Source organism: Rhea americana, unplaced genomic scaffold, assembly GCF_003343005.1.
Source record: "Rhea americana isolate MKP2758 unplaced genomic scaffold, rheAme1 scaffold_5, whole genome shotgun sequence".
Lineage (NCBI taxonomy): Eukaryota > Metazoa > Chordata > Aves > Rheiformes > Rheidae > Rhea > Rhea americana.
The window spans coordinates 476,921-499,570 of record NW_028186645.1 but is presented as its reverse complement, the minus strand read 5'-3'; the positions used below and the strand labels follow the sequence as shown (position 1 = coordinate 499,570).

At 37.5% G+C, this 22,650-nt stretch overlaps 1 protein-coding gene across 8 annotated transcripts in view; it reads left to right on the top strand.

Moving 5' to 3' along the window:
* The window catches only part of MARK3 (microtubule affinity regulating kinase 3), a 60,272-nt gene extending 43,462 nt beyond the window's left edge, over positions 1–16,810 (top strand). For 2 of the 8 annotated variants that reach the window (XM_085317379.1, XM_085317381.1), the window contains 6 exons: positions 1,909–2,012; positions 6,999–7,163; positions 7,876–8,133; positions 10,576–10,602; positions 14,385–14,429; positions 16,257–16,810. In XM_085317379.1, the coding sequence (XP_085173505.1) occupies positions 1,909–2,012; positions 6,999–7,163; positions 7,876–8,133; positions 10,576–10,602; positions 14,385–14,429; positions 16,257–16,602 (945 nt within the window). In that variant the 3' untranslated portion in view covers positions 16,603–16,810. The remainder of the gene's footprint in view (positions 1–1,908; positions 2,013–6,998; positions 7,164–7,875; positions 8,134–10,575; positions 10,603–14,384; positions 14,430–16,256) is intronic. The other 6 variants (XM_085317384.1, XM_085317382.1, XM_085317387.1 and 3 more) reach the window with 6 other exon arrangements.
* The last annotated feature ends 5,840 nt before the right edge of the window (positions 16,811–22,650 follow it).

The following is a 22,650-nucleotide window of genomic DNA, read 5'->3' as shown; positions in this document are numbered from 1 at the left end:
CATGGGCTGTGTTACGAACATAAACAAAACTTTGTGTTCAAGTGCACAACCTTCATTGCTCGCAAGTTTAATAAAGAAGGGGACGATTTTACACAATCACAGGTGTCAGAGGAAAGTTAGAGCCAATTTCTTAAAGAATGGAAGAAGAGGGAAATGTGAGGAATAAAGTACAAGGGAAGGACTGGTATTAAAGCAGGACTTTTGATGCTTGGCACATCCCAATTCCCTTAGGAACTGCAAGAGTATTTGGGAACTGCTGGGACACCTGCATATGTTTTATGATTTAATAGCTCTGTTTTATGATTTTAAAAGCTTTAAAATACTTTCTGTGTTTTTTTTAAGCAAGGAGATTACACAGTTTGCTTTTTCATTTTTATTTGTATGTGCATGTAAAGATATATAACAGGTCTTCAAACAGACGTGGCTTCCATGTTAAATCTGCAGCTCGGGGATTGCGCAGCTTGAGATTCGCTGGTAATAGCTTATAGCCAATATTTTGCTGTAGGACAGCAGGAGCTGTATGTGTAAAAAGCACCGGTGGGACTTCTACTGAGAATACTCCACTTAACAGTTTTGTTTCAGGTTCAGAAGCAGAGAAGGTTTGGTACTCTCTTTTTGTGCTTGAACAAATTTTTCCTTGGTATCTTTTTTTTGTCCTTCTCCCCATGATGCTCTGCTGTGACCAGTTTATGTGAAACCTATCCTTAATGCTTTTTAAAAAATCCACTGAATTTCCCTTGTGTATCATAGCAGTAATTCTTCAAAGACCTCCAAAAGGTTAGTTGAGCATGAAGTCCCCTGCCTGAACTCTTAGTGGCCATCCTTATTCAACACGTGCTTATCAAGGTGCTGACCAATCTTTCCCTTAAGCTAGCCTCCAAGATTTTCCCCAGCAGTGATGTTTAAGGTTAACAGCCTTCTTTGCTTCCTGCTTTGCCCCTGTGATCCTTTTCTTTAAAGAAAATTTGAATGATTAGCCCACTTTTCAGTCATATGCAGTTTGTGTTATTTTCTTGGGTTGGGGAAAAAATATAAGGCTTGCCAGCTTTTACTTCCTCTACAACCTGGGGGTGCATGTTTGTCTGGACCACCATGCTTTTCCTACAGTAATTGCATCTAACATTTTATAATTCTGTTATCTGTGAATTACTCAGCTTCTCAGTCGTTCCTGGAAAATTGACCACCAACTTGGGCATATCTCCACCCTCTTTCTCTGTAAAGACAGAGGCAAAGTAATTCTATTTCTTTTTTCCCCTCTGAAGTTAAAGTAAGGTCTGTAGTTTAAGTTCCCCTGGTTCTCTTGCCCTCAATGTATTATGCTTGTATTTATATGTATATTTTTAAAGTTGTTTTTATTAAAATTTTATGCAGTTTGTCTTTTTAATTTGACTTATTCTTCCTCATTTTTTAAAACTTGTCTATTTTTTTTATAGTGTTTAATATTAAAGTCTGTTTACCTCCCTAATGAATTTACCACGTATGTTTCTTGAGTATTTGCTTCTCCTGTCTTGTTTAAGGGTATGACTTTTACTTTAAAGGAAAATTCCACAATCTACAAGTGGTAAAGTATTTCAAAAATAGCTATAAAGAAATAGGCTGTCCAGTCCTAGATGAATTATATAGATGCTGAGAATAATTCAGAACATCAGTAATCGAAAAGTTTAAGCTAGCTTAATTTTTTGAGCAATCAACATGAAATAGACAAAGAACAACTTGTTTGAAGTATTTTTGCAGGTTGTATTAAAATACTGGAAGGTGTTTGTATATTAACTTACAGTGACTAAATAAGTTATATAGTTATAACTATGTAGAGCTAGCATGAAGTGAAACAGTCTTTGCTTATATGTAGACTTTACCACTGTAAAGCCTTTTTTGTGAGGAGTAACATGCTTGTGTTTTTAATTGTAGAATAACACTGCCCCTGGAGCAATGACACGGCGCAATACATATGTTTGTAGCGAAAGAACCACTGCTGACAGGCATTCAGTGATACAAAATGGCAAGGAGAACAGGTATATGAAATGTCTTCCTATGTTTTATGTTGCTGTCTTCAYGTTTCCAAAAAGTTATCTAATTTTTAAAAAGTAATATTCTTCCTAGTGAAAGGTGAGTACAGATCTTCAGTTCTCAAACACCTGTAAGTATATTTGTTTTATATGCTTAATTCGCATAGTCTTTGTACTTAGAATCTAAAAGGCAGATCCTAATACTTGATTAAACCTATTTCTTATTTGTACAGCTTATCTTAATCAGTGGTTAACTTCTCTGGCCAAGCAACACATGCTTCAGAAGAGACTTTTTTCATGTTAGACTACAAAATCCATCTCTTTGGCCAATTGTTTTCATAGTTTAGTCTAAATTGTACTTGCAGTTGTGATTATTTGGAATACTCTTTTTCTACAAAATCTCAGAAAATCAGGGGTTTGGGGAGGAGAGTTTATTTGTTTTTCAAGAAAATTGATGAAATAGCAATAGGCCATTACCCTGGACTAATAATGTCAGCACTGATACTCTTGTAGTCCGACTGCTTCCCGGTATTTGTAGAACTTGTCTTGGGAAGAGAAGTATTGATATCTCTGTGTTCTGAGGGGAAAATAAAGTAAAAGAAACTGTGGGTTCCCTCTTACTTTACTGGAAGACTGACTGGAGCATGCAGTGGGAATTGAGTCATCTAGTTCATGTGTTGGTGCTGTAGCCATGGCACTAAAGCCATCCTTTCCTGTGTACTAAGGCTGGAAGAGAGCTGTAGAAAATAAATATACTGGTAAACATAGACATTAGCTCTATGCTGGAGTAGCACTTATGAAGGATATCATCAAATGTCCTGGTTGACTGAAGAGTTAGAAGTTCCAGCCAAGTCTCCCTTTACTGTTCTTCACAGAATTTTACAAGTCTCAAAAACTATTTGTAGATCATCTTTGGTTGCCAATCAAAAGCCAGTAACAAAGTTGTTGATTATTGCCAAGAGAAAGCTTGGATACCTAGTACTTACAATAAAAATGTTTAAACTTGGAGCAATGTGTAATTTCTCTTCTATTCTCCCAATTTTTCCACACTCCTTCCCAAATTTAGGATTTACAGTAAAAGGTGGAAAGAAGATACTTTCTTCTTGTAGCTCATGTTCATGATGGTGAGAGGATTTGCCATGTTTTTGCACAAAAATCCTCTCTCCTTTCCCTCTCCGCTCCCCTCCAAAAGCATATACGGAAGAGAAATAGAGCTGTAATATTGAATGGAAAATCTGTGTGTCCCTTGTTTGACCCTTGGAGCCTAGGGTAAAGGAGGTGATTTTGACCCTGTCTCTTCCTCCTAGCTTTCTACAAACTGAAAGTGATTAAGGAGACAGTCAAGTGTAAGTTTGAAGAGTGCCAAAAGTCTAGCTGGCCAGCTGGGCCTGCAGTCAACTGTCTTGTGAAGTGCAGCACAGCTAGTTGGTGCTGTCTCTGAGTGTCTGTCTCAACCTTCATTGATTAGTCCTTGTTAGTGTTACCAAGTTTGTTTTGATTGAAGTTTACCATCATTTCTTTGATATGTTAATGGCTTTTTACCTGTCCAAGCTCACTTTGAATCTTTGTCCAAAATAGTTTTGATCATGTTTAACTACCTGATTTCTTGTTTTGTTAATAATTTATATTTAATCTTTAAACTAACATCTTTGCAATATATTKTCCACAATTTCTATGTTTTTGTATAAGTTATTAAATATTATTTACTAGGAGTGCTTGAGATTCAGGTATCCTCTTAATTCAGGTGTAACTTCATGCTGCTAAAGAGTTGTTTGGAGTTTTTTCTTCTAGCCTTGACTTTCTCGGCAAACTGTCATCTTTCTAGTTCATCATGTGTTGTCTTTAAGATTAAAGTCGATGGTCTGTAGTACTCAGCAACTATGTCAATCAGACCTTACTTCCACCATTGGTTATTCCTACATAACTTTTTATTGTCAAGAATGCTGTCCTGTCTTGTGTAGTCTTTTTTTTTTTCCTTTCCTCCCATTCTATGAGCCCAGTCCCCCCAAAGAAATATGGTATCAAAATGTCATTTGCTTATCTGCTGTCATTTGCAGACTTTAGCCCTATTTGGCCTTTGAAATGTSTGAGCATTTATGTTCTGCAGTCAGGAAAAAAAAAACATTGTCACTTTTATCATGTATTTTTTGCTTACCTCTTTCTTTACCCTCTATAGAAGGTTAAAATGGGATAAGAAAATGAGACTGCATTGCGAATAGCTTGTTTTACAGTGAGAGACTTCTTTGTTTTCAGAAATGAATCAATGCTAAACTGCAAGTTTGTTTTGGTACAATTTCAGAGTTATTGGAGAGGTTAGCAGAGCCAAATCTGAATAGTCTTTGCTGTAACTGGGCAGAAGCTTGACTGACCCCATGAAATGCAGACCTTTTTGCAGGCCAAGTAAACATGACTATAGATAGGACTGACTCTTCAGATAAATTCTGTGCATTTTAGGGGAATGGGGGGGGTGGTTTTTTGTTTTTGTTTTTTCTCTAGCTGTGTTTTTATAATTCCTCAAGTATTACTATGCTCTCAATATGGCAGAAGCTAACTTTAGGAACCTTCAATGGCTTTACTTTTGTGAAGCAAGCTGTGATGTAGAACCTGAGCTTTGTATGAATCCAAGATTTTGTTAAAAATGCTTTCTGTAGCTCAGGTTTCTATTTGTGGCAAATATTAAAGGCTGGGGAAATTACTTTAAAGGATTTACTACAGATTAGATTTTAGATTTATTTTAGTCAGTTGGATACTGACTGTGGCCCAGTGAAAACTCAGGCTTGCTTCAAAGACAGGATGTGCACATTTTAAGTCTTTATTCTTTCTATAAAGAAAGTGATTAAACATTATCTTTGTTTTCTTTTTGTTTGTTTTTTTGTTTTTAATCTTCCACAAGTAATTCTGAGAAGGCAATATTCCTGAGGGTATGGAAACTTAGAGTTCAGTAGTCAGTCGGTGGACTTCATATTCAAGAAAGAAATATTGAAGACCCCATGCCAGAATGATAGAAGCAGAGGGATTTTACAGCTATTTTCGCACACTGTGCGGCTGACACAGGCATTGTGCTGGAGGTGACTGTTGGCTTTCCTCCAAAGCCTTAGCATTAATTAATGCACTTGGGAACTTGTGAAACACTCTTCATARTGATAGGCAATTGCTTTAAATCATTTGTAAGACAAATGCCTCAGATTTTAATAAGCCTCGGATTTTAATAAGCTTCGGCACTAATTGATGAATTTTAGCTCACTGTGTCTCTGTTCCCAGGCTAGTACTACAAGGAAGCTGATCTCTAGCTAAGCTTCAGAGGAGAGTGTTTAAAAGGTTCAGTATGTGCTCTGGTACCCTATTGATACCTTCTAGTTATCACATCTTTGGAGGTAAATGACTCAAGGTACCTAGGGTAAGATTAAATAAAACTTTGGTCTAACAAGTTGTTAGCTAGAAGCATTAAGTGCTTGAGTGGCCAGTGACTAGTTATTTTGGGATCACTTTTGAGGTGATCCCTTGTCAAATTTGAATTGTCGTTTCCTTATGACTWCTTAATACCCTGATGTATAATTTAAAAGCTGTACTGTGCTGCAGACTTAGTTTTAGCAGTCATTATAGGTGACATTCTGCTAGATTGACCAATGTTGCAGAAATGAATGCATGACTCAGATCAAGCATTTTCCATTTCAAGTTTTCAGAATCTACAACAATTAGATTTTAACAATTTTGGCAGGAAGTTTTGATATCTGAGCTCTGAAATGTTTTCCATTAGCACTTTGAAAACTGAGTCCAAGAAGCTGATATGCTAATACTTGAAGCTGGACTGTCATTCTCCCCTTTCTGAGGTCTGACTTTCCTGAATGAGAGAGGCTTGAATTTCAGTATGTGTAGCCCTAGAGTAATCTGGAAATGAACATGTGGTGTCATGATGCTGTTGTTGCCACTGAACAACTACCTAATCTTGAAAAATATTTCTGAATTACTACTGATATACTTCTAAAACAAACATAAGATGTATGAATGTATGGTGTCTAGCCCTAAGGACCAGATACATCTTGTGGCCTCTGTTTTTTGCCATTCCTGACATCACTAGATAATGTGAAGGCAGTAAAGAATATTTGGGTCCTCAGAAAGAAAAAATATTTCATGCTCCTATTTTAGCATATTATGCAGCTACCAGCCTGCTAGCTGTTCTGCTAAAGACAGTGCTGTAGACCTTACTTCAAAGCCTCAATGTTAACTTGGAGAAGTTAAGGTTCGTTGTCAAAAGTATAAGACAACTTCAACACTCATCTTCTTTCTTCAAAGGTCACCAAAAATTATTCATTACCTTCTACATCCACTTAGTTTCCTAAACCTTTGTAGCATTTAGGTTGGTTGATGTTCGCATTTTTTTGGGGGGGTGGGAGGAAGGGTTTGGGTTTCTTTCTCTCTTTTTTAAATTTTCTTTTGGTATCTCTCTGAAGAGTTACACTTTGGGTTCTGTTGTGCCTGTAAAATCCCCAAGTTACTAGAAGTAGATCAGGATTTAAACACTTCAACTTATATTGATTTCTTTTTAATGCTGATAGTTTCTGGCAGGAGACAGCTTGCTTCACTGCAGTAATGGACCTATCATCAATCTTTTGGAAAGTGCAGTTGGTGTTTCAGGTTTTGTTTTTTATGTTAAGACCAATACAAATTGCATCAGTGCTTTAAATTAGTGCTTGGCACAGACCACTTGAGAGTTCAGTTCTGAGTTTCTTGTACAGGAGGGTATTGCCACTAATGTTACAGATAAGAGAATTATCACTTCATAGATGGCAAGTGCTGTAATAAGGATACTTTTCTAGGGCAGCATAGGGTAGTTTCTGCTGTTTACATAGAAGAGGGCTGTTAGAGTTCATGTTCTCTTTGACAAATCAGTTAACAGAAGGAAAAGTTTGCTTTTTTTTTCTATGCAGTAGTTTCTTGTTGGTCCATCACGCTCTTCTTTCTACCTCTGCCTGAACCCAAACCCCCTCACAGCCTGACAGAAATGTTCGCTTACGCAGCTAGCCCTGCTTCAGTTTGTACTACATCCTTCTCCAGTGTTCGGCTGCGACATCAGAAGTCGATGTCCATGTCAGCCTCTGTGCACACGAAGATGATGTTGCCTCCAATAGACAATGGCGCAGATAACTTCAGGCCTATGTAAGAACCTGAAATCGTTGTGAAACTAACTTACACCCACCGCTGCTTAACTTTGTGCTGTGGAGTTCTAGTCCTAGACTGTTCTAGTATCTATTGCCCACAAGGTGTGTGTTTCCTCATTTTTAGTCTTGTTTCCATGTCTTGTGGCGTGTCAGGCTGTATGTGACCTAGTCCTGCGATAGTGAGCGTTTTTTTTTTTTTTTAGGTTAGGAATATTGGACGTTCCCTGTTGTCAGTGTGTGGGAGACTATAATCTGTGTATCCCAAAGGACTTCACTAGTCAACGTGGTTTGCTTGTAGAGCTTTGTGTAGGATATTTTCAAAATAGCAAGTTTTTTAAAGATACGTGGAGTGGGGGGGGCCTGTTAAAGTAATCTATTGCTTCTCTTTTGTGGAAGGAAATTTCACTCATCCYTTCTTGTATCAGGCTTCTCAATGAAACTTGTATATGCCTAGTTTATCTGGTCTTTTCCAGGATGCTCACGTTACATTTTTCTGCCTGTGTAGGTTTCTGTTTAGGCAGCCTTTTAATCCTCACCTCTTAGGAATTTTGATCCCATATGGTGCTGTAATAATGTTGATATTTCCTACCCTGGCCTACATAAAGGTGTCTGCTTATGCTTTATTGTAGAACTTAGTGTTCTGTGTTTCCTGCAAAGCTGTAGTGCTTGTGCAACGAAGTTCTAGCGTTGTCTCTTGTTTTCTGCTCTAGCACTATCCCCGATCAAAGAACTCCTGTTGCTTCAACTCACAGCATTAGCAGCGCAACCACACCTGATCGTATTCGTTTCCCCAGAGGAACTGCTAGTCGGAGCACTTTCCACGGGCAGCTCAGGGAGCGACGCACTGCTACCTACAACGGGCCACCCGCCTCCCCCAGCCTGTCCCACGAAGCCACGCCACTGTCGCAGACTCGGACCAGGGGTTCCACTAATCTATTTAGTAAACTAACTTCAAAGCTAACAAGAAGGTAAGCTGCCTAAAATGGTGAAGTTATGCTCTAGCACAACATTTTCTTTTTGTCGGGTAGTGGAAGTATGTAATAGTTCATTGCTTGGGTTTTGTCCGCATTCACTGCTCTGTCTTAACCATTTCTGCGTCTTAATGCATTGATTTGCGCTTTTTTTTTTTTCATGGTTCTTTCTCATTAGGGAAAGCCATTTATTTTTAGCAGTTGAGTCAAGTAGGATAAAAACTGAGGCCGAGCAGTTTGGTGTGGGCTGACTCTTCTAGGACTGTAATCCTCAGGCCCGAATGCTGCAGCTAGAACGCTGGCTTGGCTCAAATGGAGCTGTGTGCTCTTGGCTGCGTGGCCTCCCAGTAGAAGCACTGCTGCCTGGTTGGAGGATGCAGAAACTAGGATCCCAGTCTTGGTGTTTAATGCAGTGTTAAAAGCTCAGGCTGCGGTTCCACAGTCACTTAGACTATTGATGTTTCTAAAATACTTCCTCTCTCCTCCACTCTTCCTGACAGCATACAAATAAATATATCACAGGATGGAAGGGTAGGAGCAGGAAACAACCATTTCTTTTGGCAGGAGTGCTAGCAATGGCTGTCTTAAAGTGATGGTGATACTGCAGTTTCAGTTTAGGCAGCAGTCTGCTCATGCCTTGAAAAGCTTACTCTTGTTTTAATACTGAGTTCATCCACGGATTATGTTTTTAGTGTGAAGTGTGGCCTAGCTAAAGCCTACCTTAAGCAGGAACTTGTCCCTGTATTGATGTTTAGGGTGTGTTTCTTTTATTTTTAATGCTGATGAGGCCCCTAATTTCAAAATCATGTATGATTTAATTTATTTCCCACAGATCCTAAAATTGAAAAAGCATGTTTTCCTTGAATATATAAAACCTATGCAGTCATATGCCAGCTACTTCAGGTGACTGATAACTGCAGCTTTTGTCTGCAGAAGTGAGGGCTTTTCTTAACTGGCTGTGGCTTAAGATAATCTCTAGGTTTTTGTACCCTTTTCATCATGAGAAATTTTTTGGAAATATATCATTATGATCTTTGCCTGCTTGCGTTTTGTTTTAGGCTTATATGAGTGTCAAGCCACTTTCTTCCTGTCCTTTCTATGGCTATACATGTGTGCACTCTCTTTCTTTTTTGGCATCCTCTTTACAGTCTCCCCTTTCTACAAAATAATGTTAAGCCAAGCTCCATTTTTTTGCAACTGACTGATTTCACTGATGAAAAATTGAAACAATGATATCCTTGCCTTTGGTAAATGTTTTGTCCTGCTCAACTGTCAGCTAAATACTTCTCTGAGAAATACTGTGCTATACCAAGTTCCAGATCTTTTTTATTTTTCCCTTTTGAGAGAGGAAAAGATGAAATTGATTTTTTTTTTTGAATAGTTAAGGCATCTGCTTTTTGTTAAGCAAAGCGTCTTAATCAGACGCATCCTTTTGGCACATCTTTCCTTCTGTACTCTTGTTTATAATACTTAATTTTCCATCTGACATTCCAAATGTGGACGCTCATAATATGAACATGCAAGCTCTTTATTTGTGCTGCTGGAACATGCCGTTTAGCATTCAGTATGTCAGTGGATTGTTTAGACAGCAATCAAGCTTCTATCATTAGCCCCGAATTTCAGCTTTTGCCGTGTAGTGTGATTTTCCTTTAAAATTTTGCCCAGTACTTTTGACAATAATTTAAATTCTATCTGGACTTTATGAAATAACACACAGTTGTAACAAAATAGCACTGTTGCAGATTACTAAGTTTACGTTTGGAGGACCTCTCAGGATTGAAGCTTTGTTTTATGCTAGATGCCAGATAAACTCCTAGAAGGCAGGCAGTGCCATCACAAGACACACAGTTATGTTTCTCCTTTTTTTWAAAAAAGGAACAAATTAAAAACTTGCTAATTTATTCTAGTTTTCTCTATAGGGGAGTAGCATTATGTTTTGATGATTAACCATGTTCTGGTGGTTACAGCTTCTGCCACTAAATTAGTTAGATATTTAAGACTGTGTTTGGCACACCATGACTACAGTAATGTTTTAAAGGAAGTAACCTAACTCTGAAGATATTCAAGATCTAATAATAGTAGAGTTACTGATTTTTTTTGCCTTCTATTTGAAATATATAAAGAAAATCCAAACATCATTTTAGATGATCATCTTAACCTTACACATTATAGGTTTTAAAGGACTTTGAAACCAGTAAGTATTTTAATTCATGATAACTACTGGTGGCTCATTTCTCAGAAGAAAGGAAATAGTAATGTTAAAGGAAAGAGTTTGGCTCTGCAGACCTTAAATCATCCGCCTAATCTCAGAATGTATTGAAGTGTCATTTCTTTGTGCATTTGCAATGAGATCTTTTTGTATGTTTCACTCTTAATGGACTTTTCAAATTATCTTGTACAATTTTTTGTTAATTATTATTTTGACTTAATTTCTTTTAGAAACATGTCATTCAGGTTTATCAAAAGGTAGGATTTATTTATATTTAAAAAAAAAAGTGGCTCCTGCAATTAACAACAGATTTGGCTTTCTAGCCTTCGTTTTCTAAAAACTAAACTTTCTGCTGACAACTAAATACTTCCTTTTGTGAAAGGAAAGCATAGAAATAAATTCATTAACTAATGATTATACTTAAAAATCTGTGGCACCTGTATAACAAGATGCTAAGCATGCCCTGTGAGTTCTTTCTTTGATAGAATTGGTAGTACCAAAGTGATTCTGTTCTTTGTACTAATACACTTAGCATGCTTATGTTTGAAGAATGAGGTGTTTGATAACAATGATGAAAATATAAACAAAACATAAGGTTACAAGCAAATAAAGGTAAGTGRTGCTAAATTTATGTTCTTTCTCTTCTGTTTTATAAGACTTTATAAAAACATTTTGAAGTGGTGTCTGTAGTTGGTACAGTAGAAAGTAAACTGATGGCATTTGTATGTCTAACAGCTCGTTCGGATTTGGAAGATTGAATGAAGGTCAAATGGCAGTGTATGTTAAAGGAAGTATTTGCTGAAGTGAATTGCAACTGGAGTGCAAACAGAGCACTTCAGTTACAAAAAAAAAAGTGTAACATTTATGCAAATGTACTAACATGAGAAACAATCAAAAGTCTGCGTAAACATGCATGAACTGATAGTTAAGGAAAGAAGGTTTTCAATGCAGTGTACAGCTGACAGTGAGCAAAAGAAAGCTTTAGCCTGTCATGCATTATGAGCTATAACGTTGTACCTACGAGGCTCATACCACTTAGTGTGAGGGAGCTTTTGCCCCTCAGTAGTCACATTTGCTTTAAAACACAGGCTTATAGTTTGAGTTGCAATCTCCAAAACTGGATGCATGTAAGTCAGTTGTTATGCTGCTCTGAAGCAAGATGGAAAGTGCTGATAGGAGTACTGTGTTAAACTGAAAGGTCACTATTCAGCTCTGAGACTTAATGACAAGTAACTTATGAGTGTGCCTTTTGAATAAGGGGTTTGCATAGTCTTATGCTAACCACACAGGACCAGACCATGTCTTTTGAAGTCTACTTCAAGTGTCCATGGTATCCCACCACACCTGATCCTGTACGTAGGTAGAAAGTTAAATGTAAAATGACAGTTTCTGACAGTTTCTTCTCGCTTTGTACTCTATGAATCATAGACTCTTTTGATTCTGAAAGAACTGCAATAACCCAATACCACRAATATATAGTACTGCAAGTTCATTCTAGGGAGCTGAGAAAGAAAAGGTGATCAGTCACTCCTTTTTAAACTCCTTAGTTCTAATACTGTGCGTGGTACCCAGAGATACGAGATCTGACTTGTGTACCTTGCACTGTCRTTTCCAACCTGCATATTGTTGAAGACTAATTTCTTTCATGTTGCAGATAGCAAAAATCACTTTTGATGTTCTGGATTTTATTGCAGCACCTTTTCCATTTCAATAAATTAATCTTATTTTAGTGTCTTGCCAACCCCCTTTTTCTGTTCTTATTCCAGCCCTGGAATATCGTTTTAGATAGTTTTCTTTGTGTTTAACTGATTTTTTTTTTAAGACTGAGTGTACAAATATGTAAAGAAGAGAAAACACAAAAGAATTGGGAGAGATGTGTAGAAACATTGCTTATATTTTTGAAAGCTGTTCATAAATCATGTAGCAAAAAATAAAGGACGTACTGGAGAGACATTGCATGACAAATGAACTTTTCTACATAGTTCTTCYATTCTTAAGACCAAGGAGTTTTTTGGTCCATTTAATTTGTGCAAGAGAAATCAGAAAATTCAGAATGTAAACCAGCAATTTGCAGTTCCTGCAGAAGCAAAGACTGTATTAGCATTTAAGAGACCTAAGTATCTGACTTGTACACCTACCAGAACAATACTGGCAGTACAATAAGTTAGTGTTCTCAAAGTATGCATGCTGTTTTATAGAACATAACCATAGCAATTTGTTTCACAAAAAAGGAGTATCTAGAGAAACTGGCACAGCTTTCCAAATCTTGGTTTGATATTTCATATTTGAGAGTGCATGTCTGAGCACAGTTTTCAGTCTTAAGATGAATGGCACGCTGACTGATGCATGGAAAAACCCAGTGAAGAGGCTTGCATGAAATAGTATTTATGATTTCAAGATGGCAGGTACTTTGTAAATAAGGAGCTTTCTCAAATTTAGACTATGGTTTTCTAAAGTTTGGTTAACTTTCTACATCATCAGAGAGGGGTTTTTATCTCAAATTGAATCTATCCAGAAAAAGTAACAGGAAGACTATTCATTGTTGGGAAGACCTGTTATGCTCCTGCTTCTAGGACCTTTGACAAGTTAAAAGAAAGTGGAAGTGATCCATAAATGTGTGCAGTTTTTAAAGATGTCGTCTTCCACTTCCTAGGAACACAGTAGGCTCTTTAATCTTTGAATGCTTTAATTTGAGTGGAGCAGTATTTCAAACTTGTTTCCTTGCTTTGCCTAGTAAAATAAGCCTTTCATGGATCATTTGGATGGGTTTTTTTGAAAAGTATGGATTTGTTCTGTTGCTTCGAGTAATGATTTTCTCCCTTCCCACTGGTAGTTCACTCTTCCAGAATTGTCCTGAGGGATAAGTTTGTGGGTTGTATATTCACCTTTTTTTTTTTCTCTGTCCTCTCTGATGCACAGTACAGTGGAGTAGCACATGGTCTTACTCTGCCTACTAAAATGATCATCAGGTTTGGTTTTTGTTTTAGGAAAGTTGAACTTTAGCATTTGTCTGTAAGATCTTACTACGATGAAAGTGACTAATATTAAAAACACACTTAGTGCTAGAATTAGTTAAAGATTTGTCAATTGTTTTATTACTGTCTTCCTTAATTCATTATTACAGTTTTATTGTCATATTGTCTTGCATTCTTATTACTGGACAGCTGTTGACCAAATCACTTTACTTTAGTATATTTAGTTTTATTCATACTTAATTTTATTTAGTGAAGCCATGTACTAGTTTGTAGTAGTCTGACAACCAAGTCTTGGAAAACTGGCTTCTCTACAAGCAGAATTAACATTGAGATGTAGAACTGTGGTACTGTAATAGGGGGAAGGTGAAAGGAGATGATTTTCCCCCTTAATTCTGTCAATCTGAGACTTTTAAAATATGGCAGAAATCAGCAATATAGCTTTAAGGAGGTGCAAGAAGAAAGAAAACTTACTCCTGGATGTAAAAGATGCATCAGTGTGGGAATTAGTAGGATGGAGTCACCACAGCTTGAGAAATCTTGAATTTGCCCCTAAACTTTGTTAAACTGTTTATGCATCTTACTGTTTTGTTTTTAAGTGGTTTGGTATCATTTAAACATCTGACGTTTCAGTTTGACCTGCATGAACACGCACAGGGTGACCAGATCAACTCAAATAATTTTTCAAATATCCTTATTCCCAGATAAAACTTTAATACAATTAATCTAAATATAATTAGGGGTGTTTCTTAAATTTTGTAATTTTAATTTAACATACGCTTTTACAAATTCAGCAAAATGTGTTAGTATAGATAAACATACAAAATAAAACTAACTGTTAGCCTTTCAAAAATCTGTGGTTTATAGGCTCTTTTGGCTTGGCAAGTTGCTATGTTCTGAATTTGTTCTAATCTAGAAAGTTTATTACATCTTTATTGCTTTGTGTTCTAACACAACTTTGCTATGATTGCAAATAGCTTTTAGCAACGATTCAGGTATTTTATATTGTAGTGTAAGATTTGTCTTCTCTTTCCCGCTTCCTTTGCTTCTGCTTTCTTTTCAATGAGGCTCCCGACTGAATATGAGAGGAACGGGAGATATGAGGGCTCAAGGTGAGGGTAAAATTTGTTTAAAATGTTGCGTAGGTGAGTTTGAACCTTTCTTCCCTTAATTATGTGGCAGAGTGGCTTCAGGTGGCAGCTTTTGTTTCCTTTAAAGCTTTGAAACTAAACAAAAAAGCATTTCTGTCTGCAAAACTGCTGTTAAAGTATTGACTGATTTAGTTCTAAACTTATGTCTTTGCTGTTACCTTTTCCCTTGTGTAGGTTTTGTTTGTTTTGTTGTTGTTGGTTTTTTTCTGTGTTTTTTTTGGCATTTTAGTAGTTATAATTTGCTGTTGTCTTGTAGCCGTGCAGGCAAGCTGTCCCTAAAGAGACTGCATATCTGTGGGATAACCCCCGAAGGATGTTAAGATACTATATTTCTTATCTCTGAAATTCCAAATAGTTAAACAATATTTTTCATATTAATCTTCAAAAACATGCCTACAAAACCCCCTAGAAATTCTCAAATTTGTATTGATTCCACCAAGTGTTTTCAAGTAGAAAAAGCTTTCTAAACTAAAATGTGCACTGAATAAAAGCAGTTGCTTCCTCCCACCCCATCCCATCCATCTGCTGATTCTTACAGATTTATTCAATTAAAACCTTGAGGTTAAAACAAAATACTACTGATTTTGCATGCCAATATTTTTAACTTATAGCAAACTGCATAGCTAGAGAGCATAATCCTTTGACTCTTGAAGTTACCGAAAGTCTTGTCTAATAGCATCTAGAGTTATGCAATAGATTGTCTTTGAGATGGATTTATTTAGCTTTCTAACCTTACTATCACTTCTTATGTATTTTTTCCACAATTACTTGCTTAATGGTGGTAGAAGGAAAGCATTATGTAATACTCATTACATAGAAATTCATTGCCAAATGTTTTAAAGATTAAATTCTAGATTGAATTATGAAGTTCAACGTGAGACTTAAATTATATGGCTGGAGTCAGGTTAGGTGTCTTCAGAAAAATACTGAAGCACAACAGCTAATGTGTCTCTTGACCTGAGACAGGTAAATTTGAAGAGGCATCTGTGTCTGTCAGTGTTTAGATATGCCCAGAATAAATGTCAGATTTTTTTCCCTGAGGTCCAAATGCAGCTCCTCGTTCTTTTAGCTATGTGACCACTAATTTGTAATTGAAGTAGAAGAATAGTAACAAACTAGAAATTTCTGGAATGTTTCTTTCCATTTTCATATATGACCTTGGTTTTCTTTATCAAAGGAAAAGATTTACAAAAACAGATATAAAAAAATGTTGCAGAAGATTGCAGACTTGAGGAATGCAACCTTACTATTTTGTGCTTTGTCTCTTAAGATTGTGGCAGTAATGTTGGCCCTCTTAGTTGGATTTTTTGCTAACAATGTTGCTGAGATGTCTAAAGTGACCATCAACTCTGCATTTTGGCCTCGAGGGAACTTAGCAGCACAGCTCATAACAGCAAAAGATGTCATTGCTTTACCTGTAGCTCCCCAGTCCACCTGGCCCTAGAAAAGAGCTTTGAACAAAACTTGGTTTTGAGTTGAATCATAGGTGATAGATTCTTATATTATTATTACTACTTAAATTCAGCAAGGTAGTTTCAAGCTCCTCCCTCCAGTGGCTTCCAGTCGTTCTGCCCCTCATACCTTACATTTGTTTCAGCCCCAAAAGCTTCTGCTTTATCTCTACTACATGCTTACGCAGCGCCTAGGAGAACGGGGCATTGCTCACAGCTGGAGCCTCTAGATGCTGCCGTAGTACAAGTAGTGCGCCTTGAACGTTAGTTGGCTTCACTAACACGAAACCTGGAGGATTTGGCTTGCCCTGCTGACTAACAAATTACTCTGTTTCAGCCGCAATGTAGCTGTGGATCAGAAGGACGAAAACAAGGAAGCTAAGCCTCGTTCGCTGCGTTTTACCTGGAGCATGAAAACCACCAGCTCCATGGATCCCAATGACATGATGAGGGAAATACGGAAGGTCCTGGATGCCAATAATTGTGACTATGAACAAAGAGAGCGCTTCTTGCTTTTCTGTGTCCATGGAGATGGGCATGCGGAAAACCTTGTACAGTGGGAGATGGAGGTGTGTAAACTGCCAAGACTGTCCCTGAACGGCGTTCGCTTTAAGCGGATATCGGGAACATCCATAGCTTTTAAAAACATTGCTTCCAAAATTGCCAATGAGTTAAAGCTGTAACAAGAAAAATAGTTAAGTTGTAAATTAGTTAGCAATTTCAAGTGTTTTTGAGAATTCCAATGGAAATGTATAGAATAACATTTAGGCAATAACTTCTGCATCCTTCTGAATAGTGATATTAAAAAAAAAAAAGCTGCTGAGCTGGGAGGGAGAGTTGGACTTTTTTATAAGTGCACTACAGCATTAAAGTTGCCTACTATGTAAAATATTACCCCTTCTGCTTTATTTCCATTGCTCCTAAGTCTTTGACAACAAATTGAAACAGAATATATTCATTTAAATATGCCTCCTGTTTGTGTGGACGTGTGAATGTACGGTATGTGTGTATATTATACAAAGTATTATATGTAAACAATTCATTTACATCATCGAGCTGTACCAGTACCTCTTTTGGGGCTAATTTTGGTGCTAAAAATTGAAGTGGCCAAGGAGGAAACACTTGAGTTAATATTTAAAATAACTGAAGGGATAAGCAGTAAATGCAGGTTTACAGTTCACTGCTGTGTTAAGAAAGTGTGTGAAGGGTTTGGATTTACGGTTGTGAACATTATTAGTCCTGTTTTCTAAGTAGATCTCATGAGATTATTAAAAATTCACTTTTACTGAGTAAGTCTTGCATTATATTTTGCCCACCTATTTATTATTTAAGTCTGAATCACATTTAAAAAATGTAGTTGATTTGTGCATTAAAACTTGGGTAAATGCTTCCATTCTTTTGCTTCTGCTAAACTACTAAGATTGTATCTTGTCCTTTTGGCTTATGAGTATTGATTGCAGTTAAGAACACTTTTGTGTTTCTCCGCAATTCCTCTGCAGATTAATGCAGTCTAATAGGATTTGCTGAATGCTGACCAGTGACTTTTTCTCTCAGACCAAGTTCTCCACATTAGACTAGGTCAAACTGATACGAAGGACAGAAGGACTCTCAAATAATGACCATACTTTGATGTGACTCGCCTTCTGAGGTGATGCTGTTCTGAAGTATTGCTGTGCGCGTGGCAATACTTCCCTTTGAATTCTGTATGTGTGCACTGTTGAAACCCGAAAGTGGGAATTTAATTGGCTACTGATCATTTCTGGTATGACTTCCAGCTTCCTGAACTACAATTATTAGCAGTAGCAGTTAAAACTTCCTTGCAGTTCTCTTCCAGCATGCTTCCACCTGGCTTTGGATATATTGCTTTTGATGGTTTTATGCCAATTGTGTCTTTAGCTCCTGCTGAGGAGGGAGTCCATCGTGGCTCTTAGCATGTAAGTGTGGAAACCTGCCCTTGATGAACTCCCTGACGACCCATTAGCTTTCTGTAGGACACCAAGCTACTGTCAGATGGTCCCCACTTTTTAACCATCACTGCGCTGAGCTGGATTTGATCCTGCAAACTAGAATCAAGAGACTTCTTCGTTCATTGTTTCCTACTGAATACTAAGTTTATTTCATCAAGGACTTCTGTAGATAATACCTGCATTATCTACTTGACTTTTTGTATTAATCAGTGTTTTATGGTTATATTTCAGTGAAGCACTTAAGCATGTACTGTACATGTGCTTTAAACTGGAGCCTAAATTTGCAGTGAGCTAATAGTTATTCATAGTACACAGTTCAGGTTTGACTCGAGGTGCAGATGCAAAACCCTGAATATTTTGCAAGTTTTTTGTGATCTGTAGTCTGTGAAGGCAGCAGACTTCCCCCTCTTCCCCTAGGCATTGATATTATGCTAGTTAAAGGGTAATCATAGCTGTTAAATGTAGTAGATATTCCTGAATTTGCATTTTATTCTCTGTATATTCTGTATCATGCCATGGCTTTAGAACTCCAGGAGTTGCTGGGGTTTGGTTGGCTTTCAGTGCTCTGCCCATGCCTGTGCTGCTCAGTATGTTTTTTTTCCATGAAAACTCCATTTTGTAAAAGCAATAAGACATTTCAGGGCAGTCATTGTACTTCTCAGGTGAATAGTCACCTATCCTTTCACTTCCTACATCTTAAGCACTCCTCCAAATGTATTTTTTCACCCAGCAGTGCACTTCGTTGTCTGAACTGAAAGTGTTCTGATAAATGATGTAAATCTGTATTCAATGGAAGTTCCAAAAGGTTTCATATTAAATGTTTTCTGAAATAACTCTATTCCTACTTCACCTGTTAAGTATGTAATTGTTTCTAAAAAGTGCACCAATATCATACTTTGGATATTTAAAGTTTGTACTTAAATATTTTTCTTAAAGTGTTTTCAAAAAGGTTCTTTTAGAGTAAATCTGTATTTGAGGTATTAAAAAAAAGGCTTATTACAATCAGAAACAGATTTTCAACAGCGTCCTTCCCAAATGCCATGCAAAACTATCAAGTTGCAAGAAAATACCCATGTTTCTTTATCATAATACACACTAATTGTTCAAGTCTCTAGGAATTCCCTGGAAGGAAAACTTCTTTCACATCTCCAAACCAAAGAACTACAAGACTTCAAGAGTATAAGCTTTTTTATTTGTTTGTATTTTGGGGGGGATCTGTGGGGACTTACCAGCTTTAYTGCTAGTATGATTTTACAGTACTACTGCTGTTTCTCTCTACTTAAGAGACAAGTTTTAAAAATAACCAGAGGCCAGTGTGCGGTGAGAAAGTAGCAGCAGGCCTAGGGATTTTTGCGTGTCTAATGGCCAAGAGGTGTTGCTTTTGTAATGGCTTGACTGGGGTCCTGGAATACATGGTCTGAATGGTGAGTGTTGAGGGGGCTCTGGGGGGTGGGTGGATATAATGGGCTCCTGACTGCAGTTTTGCATTCCTAAAACCCGTGTTGTCCCATTTTGAAGATGCCTCTTGGTTGCCAGGTCTGGCAGAGAAAAATGTCTTGAGWGTTTTTTGGAGATTGTGTGGTGACTGCTTAAATCGAAGTTTTCAAAGTTGTACCTCTTCCTCCCTCCACCCCCAAAAAAGAAATCTGAATACTGAGCAGGAACAAGTAAGTCCAGATAAGAGTTTCTTATACTACCTTACCTAGACTTTTAAAGTGCTTCAGTTAATTTTATCTGCTGAGAGTTAGTCCTAAGACAGAGTGTAAAGTCCAATACAGTGYTGTGAAAAGTGGGAACAGGTAGGTTAGAGGAATGGTAAGTACCACTGTTGTGTTTTGAACRCTACTGTCATTCACACTGCAGCATCCTCACCAATCTTCGTGGATTCAAAAAWTTTAATACAGATTTTGACAAAGTTCATCTTTCTCTGTTATGTGCAATTTCAAGAGCATATATTGTATGATACTGCTKCTCAGATTTTTTTGTCACAAAATTTATCATCAGGGTAAACTAGTAAGAAAAAAGCAAGAGATGGTATCAGCGCATTTATTTTAAGGACATGAAGTCAGAGGCTCAGGAGTCCTTCCTGGCATATGGGAAGATGGTAGCAGATCTGGTTTAATTTAAAGATGCAAATTTGTTGTTTTGTATACTTCCAGCTATCAATGTAATCTCATTAGTCCTCATAGAAGCGCCTTGGAAATTACCTATAATATGTATTACCTATATGTTACTAGAAATCACTAATGCTGTCAGTTAAACTCCCATCTAAAATTATGATAAGATATGGCTGGGAAATYTCCACACTTGAGTAGAATTTTCCCCTCGAGTAGTAGTAAATTGACTCTTAGCAGCTTGACCACTGTCCCTTTCTTAGAAGGCTCCGTTGCTTCAACGAACAAACGCTTAGCAACAGGGAGACGCTTATGTTTTGGATAAAAACTCAACCTAGTGATTGCAGTAAATTTTCTTACATGTCCTGCATTACTATTAGTAGCAGGTGTTTAGAAAGGGAAAGTGTAAGAAATGGGACACCCATGTAATTAGCATCCTCTGTGCCTTTGCTCCTAGCTTGTGACAATAAGCTTAAAGGGAAAAGCTAACACACTCATCCAGATAACAGTAGTTATACAGTGTTCCTATTTTGCTGGTCTTTTCTTAATGTACTACCAAGTATTGCCTCCAAGCAAAAGGGCTAGTTAAAATAAGCAAAAACGTGAGAGGACGATCTCTTCGCTCGATAGCGCTTCAYGTCAGCAGCGTTTGAAGCGGAAGGATTTGGCCGACTCCTCTGTGTGTTTCGCTAGCCTTGTTCCGATCTGAGAATGCTTTGAGCTCTCCCGAGAGCAGTGGGCTCTTCGTTCCGGCAATAACTGAAAACACGARTTGGGTCAGTACCAGGAATGTGAATGCTGTCAGCATCTCTGTACAGACRCTGTTTTCGGGATAGTAATTGCCAGTTGTGAGTTCATGTTCACCTAGATCTGCCATTAACACCTCGTAGTAGTTGTGGTTCGGCACAGATGATATTTATTGCAGTAAAAAAAAAAAAAAAGGTGCTTTTGCTTATTTTTTTGCTTGCATGTTGAGCATTTAGAGCTGTGTGTTCTGAGCCTCAAATGTAAAATTCATGCAGAGTGACCGTGGTTGCTGTGGGAACCRTGGCATTGAATTTCAAGGCATAGAAATATTGCAGTTCGCAGTCATTGTGCTAATACCAGTATATTATCACTTACTAATATTCTTAGGTTATGGAATTCAGAGCATAAAAACAAAGTAATCATACATTTAAYGTCTGCTCATATTTCCTGATCATAGCACACGTATTAGGTGAATGGATTCAGATATTCGAATATCTCGGCATTTACAATTAYTCTGTTTAAATATGGGGATGCAAAATCAGCAAGTAAAGTGCTATTGGCAATACAGTCACGCTGTTCTCGGTCGTTGGCCTACCTCAAGGCAAGGTGCTGTGTGGTTAGTGGAGCTAAAAACTCAGCTCAACATGAGCGTTGTAACCAGCTACAAACGGCAACGTTTTTTAAGCATTATATTCCCCCCCTGCCCCCACTGGCATTAAATGAAATCCTTTTAGAAATGTTTCCAGGTAGATGGGAGGAAAACAAGAAAAAACACTTGAAAGTATGTATTATTCTATGTCAGGGGAGCCAAGATGAGCAAGAGCGGAGCGGGCTGTGCGCGGCACGTCTCGCAGAGCTCGAGTTGGGCGCTTCGCGGCAAGCAGCAGCAGCCGGTGGCTGTTCCCTGCTGCCAGGCAGCTCTGGGGCTGCAGAAGGGAAGGTTGTAATGTCCGTAACGGCCACAGGATGTCTCTCAAATGCAGAAACAGCCTGCTGGCTCTGTGATAATCTCAAATATTAAAAAAAGACCTTCCACAAACCATTTAGTCCGTGTCTTACAGCAGTTTCACGCAGGCCGTCAGGAATTATGTTCTCTTCAGGGTGCGATGCTGCCAGTTAACTTAGACGTACTGTGGAAAAGCAATAGGGAAAAAAATCAGCGTAARATACTTACAGAAGCTGTGTATTTTTCTAGTTGAAAAATACCTTTGTATTGCATCTAATTTTCAATTGTATTTCATTTTTTCCAGAGTTGAAGTGTTTTTAGATGGTCTTTAGCTTTGTGATGGGAAACCCTGTAAAACCTCCTGCAAAACCCTTTGCTACTTTTTTTTTTTTTTTTTTTTTNTTTTAATACAGTTAGATCTTCTTTCCTAGAAAACTGCCCTGTCAGGCACCATGTTTTTTTTGCTTAGAAGGGCACAGGTAATATTTAAGATTTAAATTAATTTCTGATTCTTTAATTAATGATGCTATTTTGCTGTTCATCCGTTAGTAATTATTCTAATCAGGACTGTAAATTGCAGCTAGGTTTTCTAAAATAATCTGGGATCACTTGCCATTTGTATTTCTCTCTGTTAGGTAAATCTTTAAAGCTTTATGCAGGGTATTTTCCATGCCTGCAGTCTGTTTTAGTCTTCAAACAGATCTTGTGCTTTGAGTAAGCAAGAAATGAAACTTGCTTATTTGTTGAGGATTTTTCCAAATTTGGTATCTTGCTGCAGCTTTTATTTTAATCAAGGTTTGAAATTGGTGGATTAGTAGTGTCTAGTACTAATATTTGTCACTGTGGTGTTTGGATTCAGTGAGTGGAAACCTARAAGATGTTTATTTTAGCTGATCTCAGACTACTTTATGTTCTGTCTGTAAAATAACTGTGTCACCCTTCCCCTTCCTTTTTGCG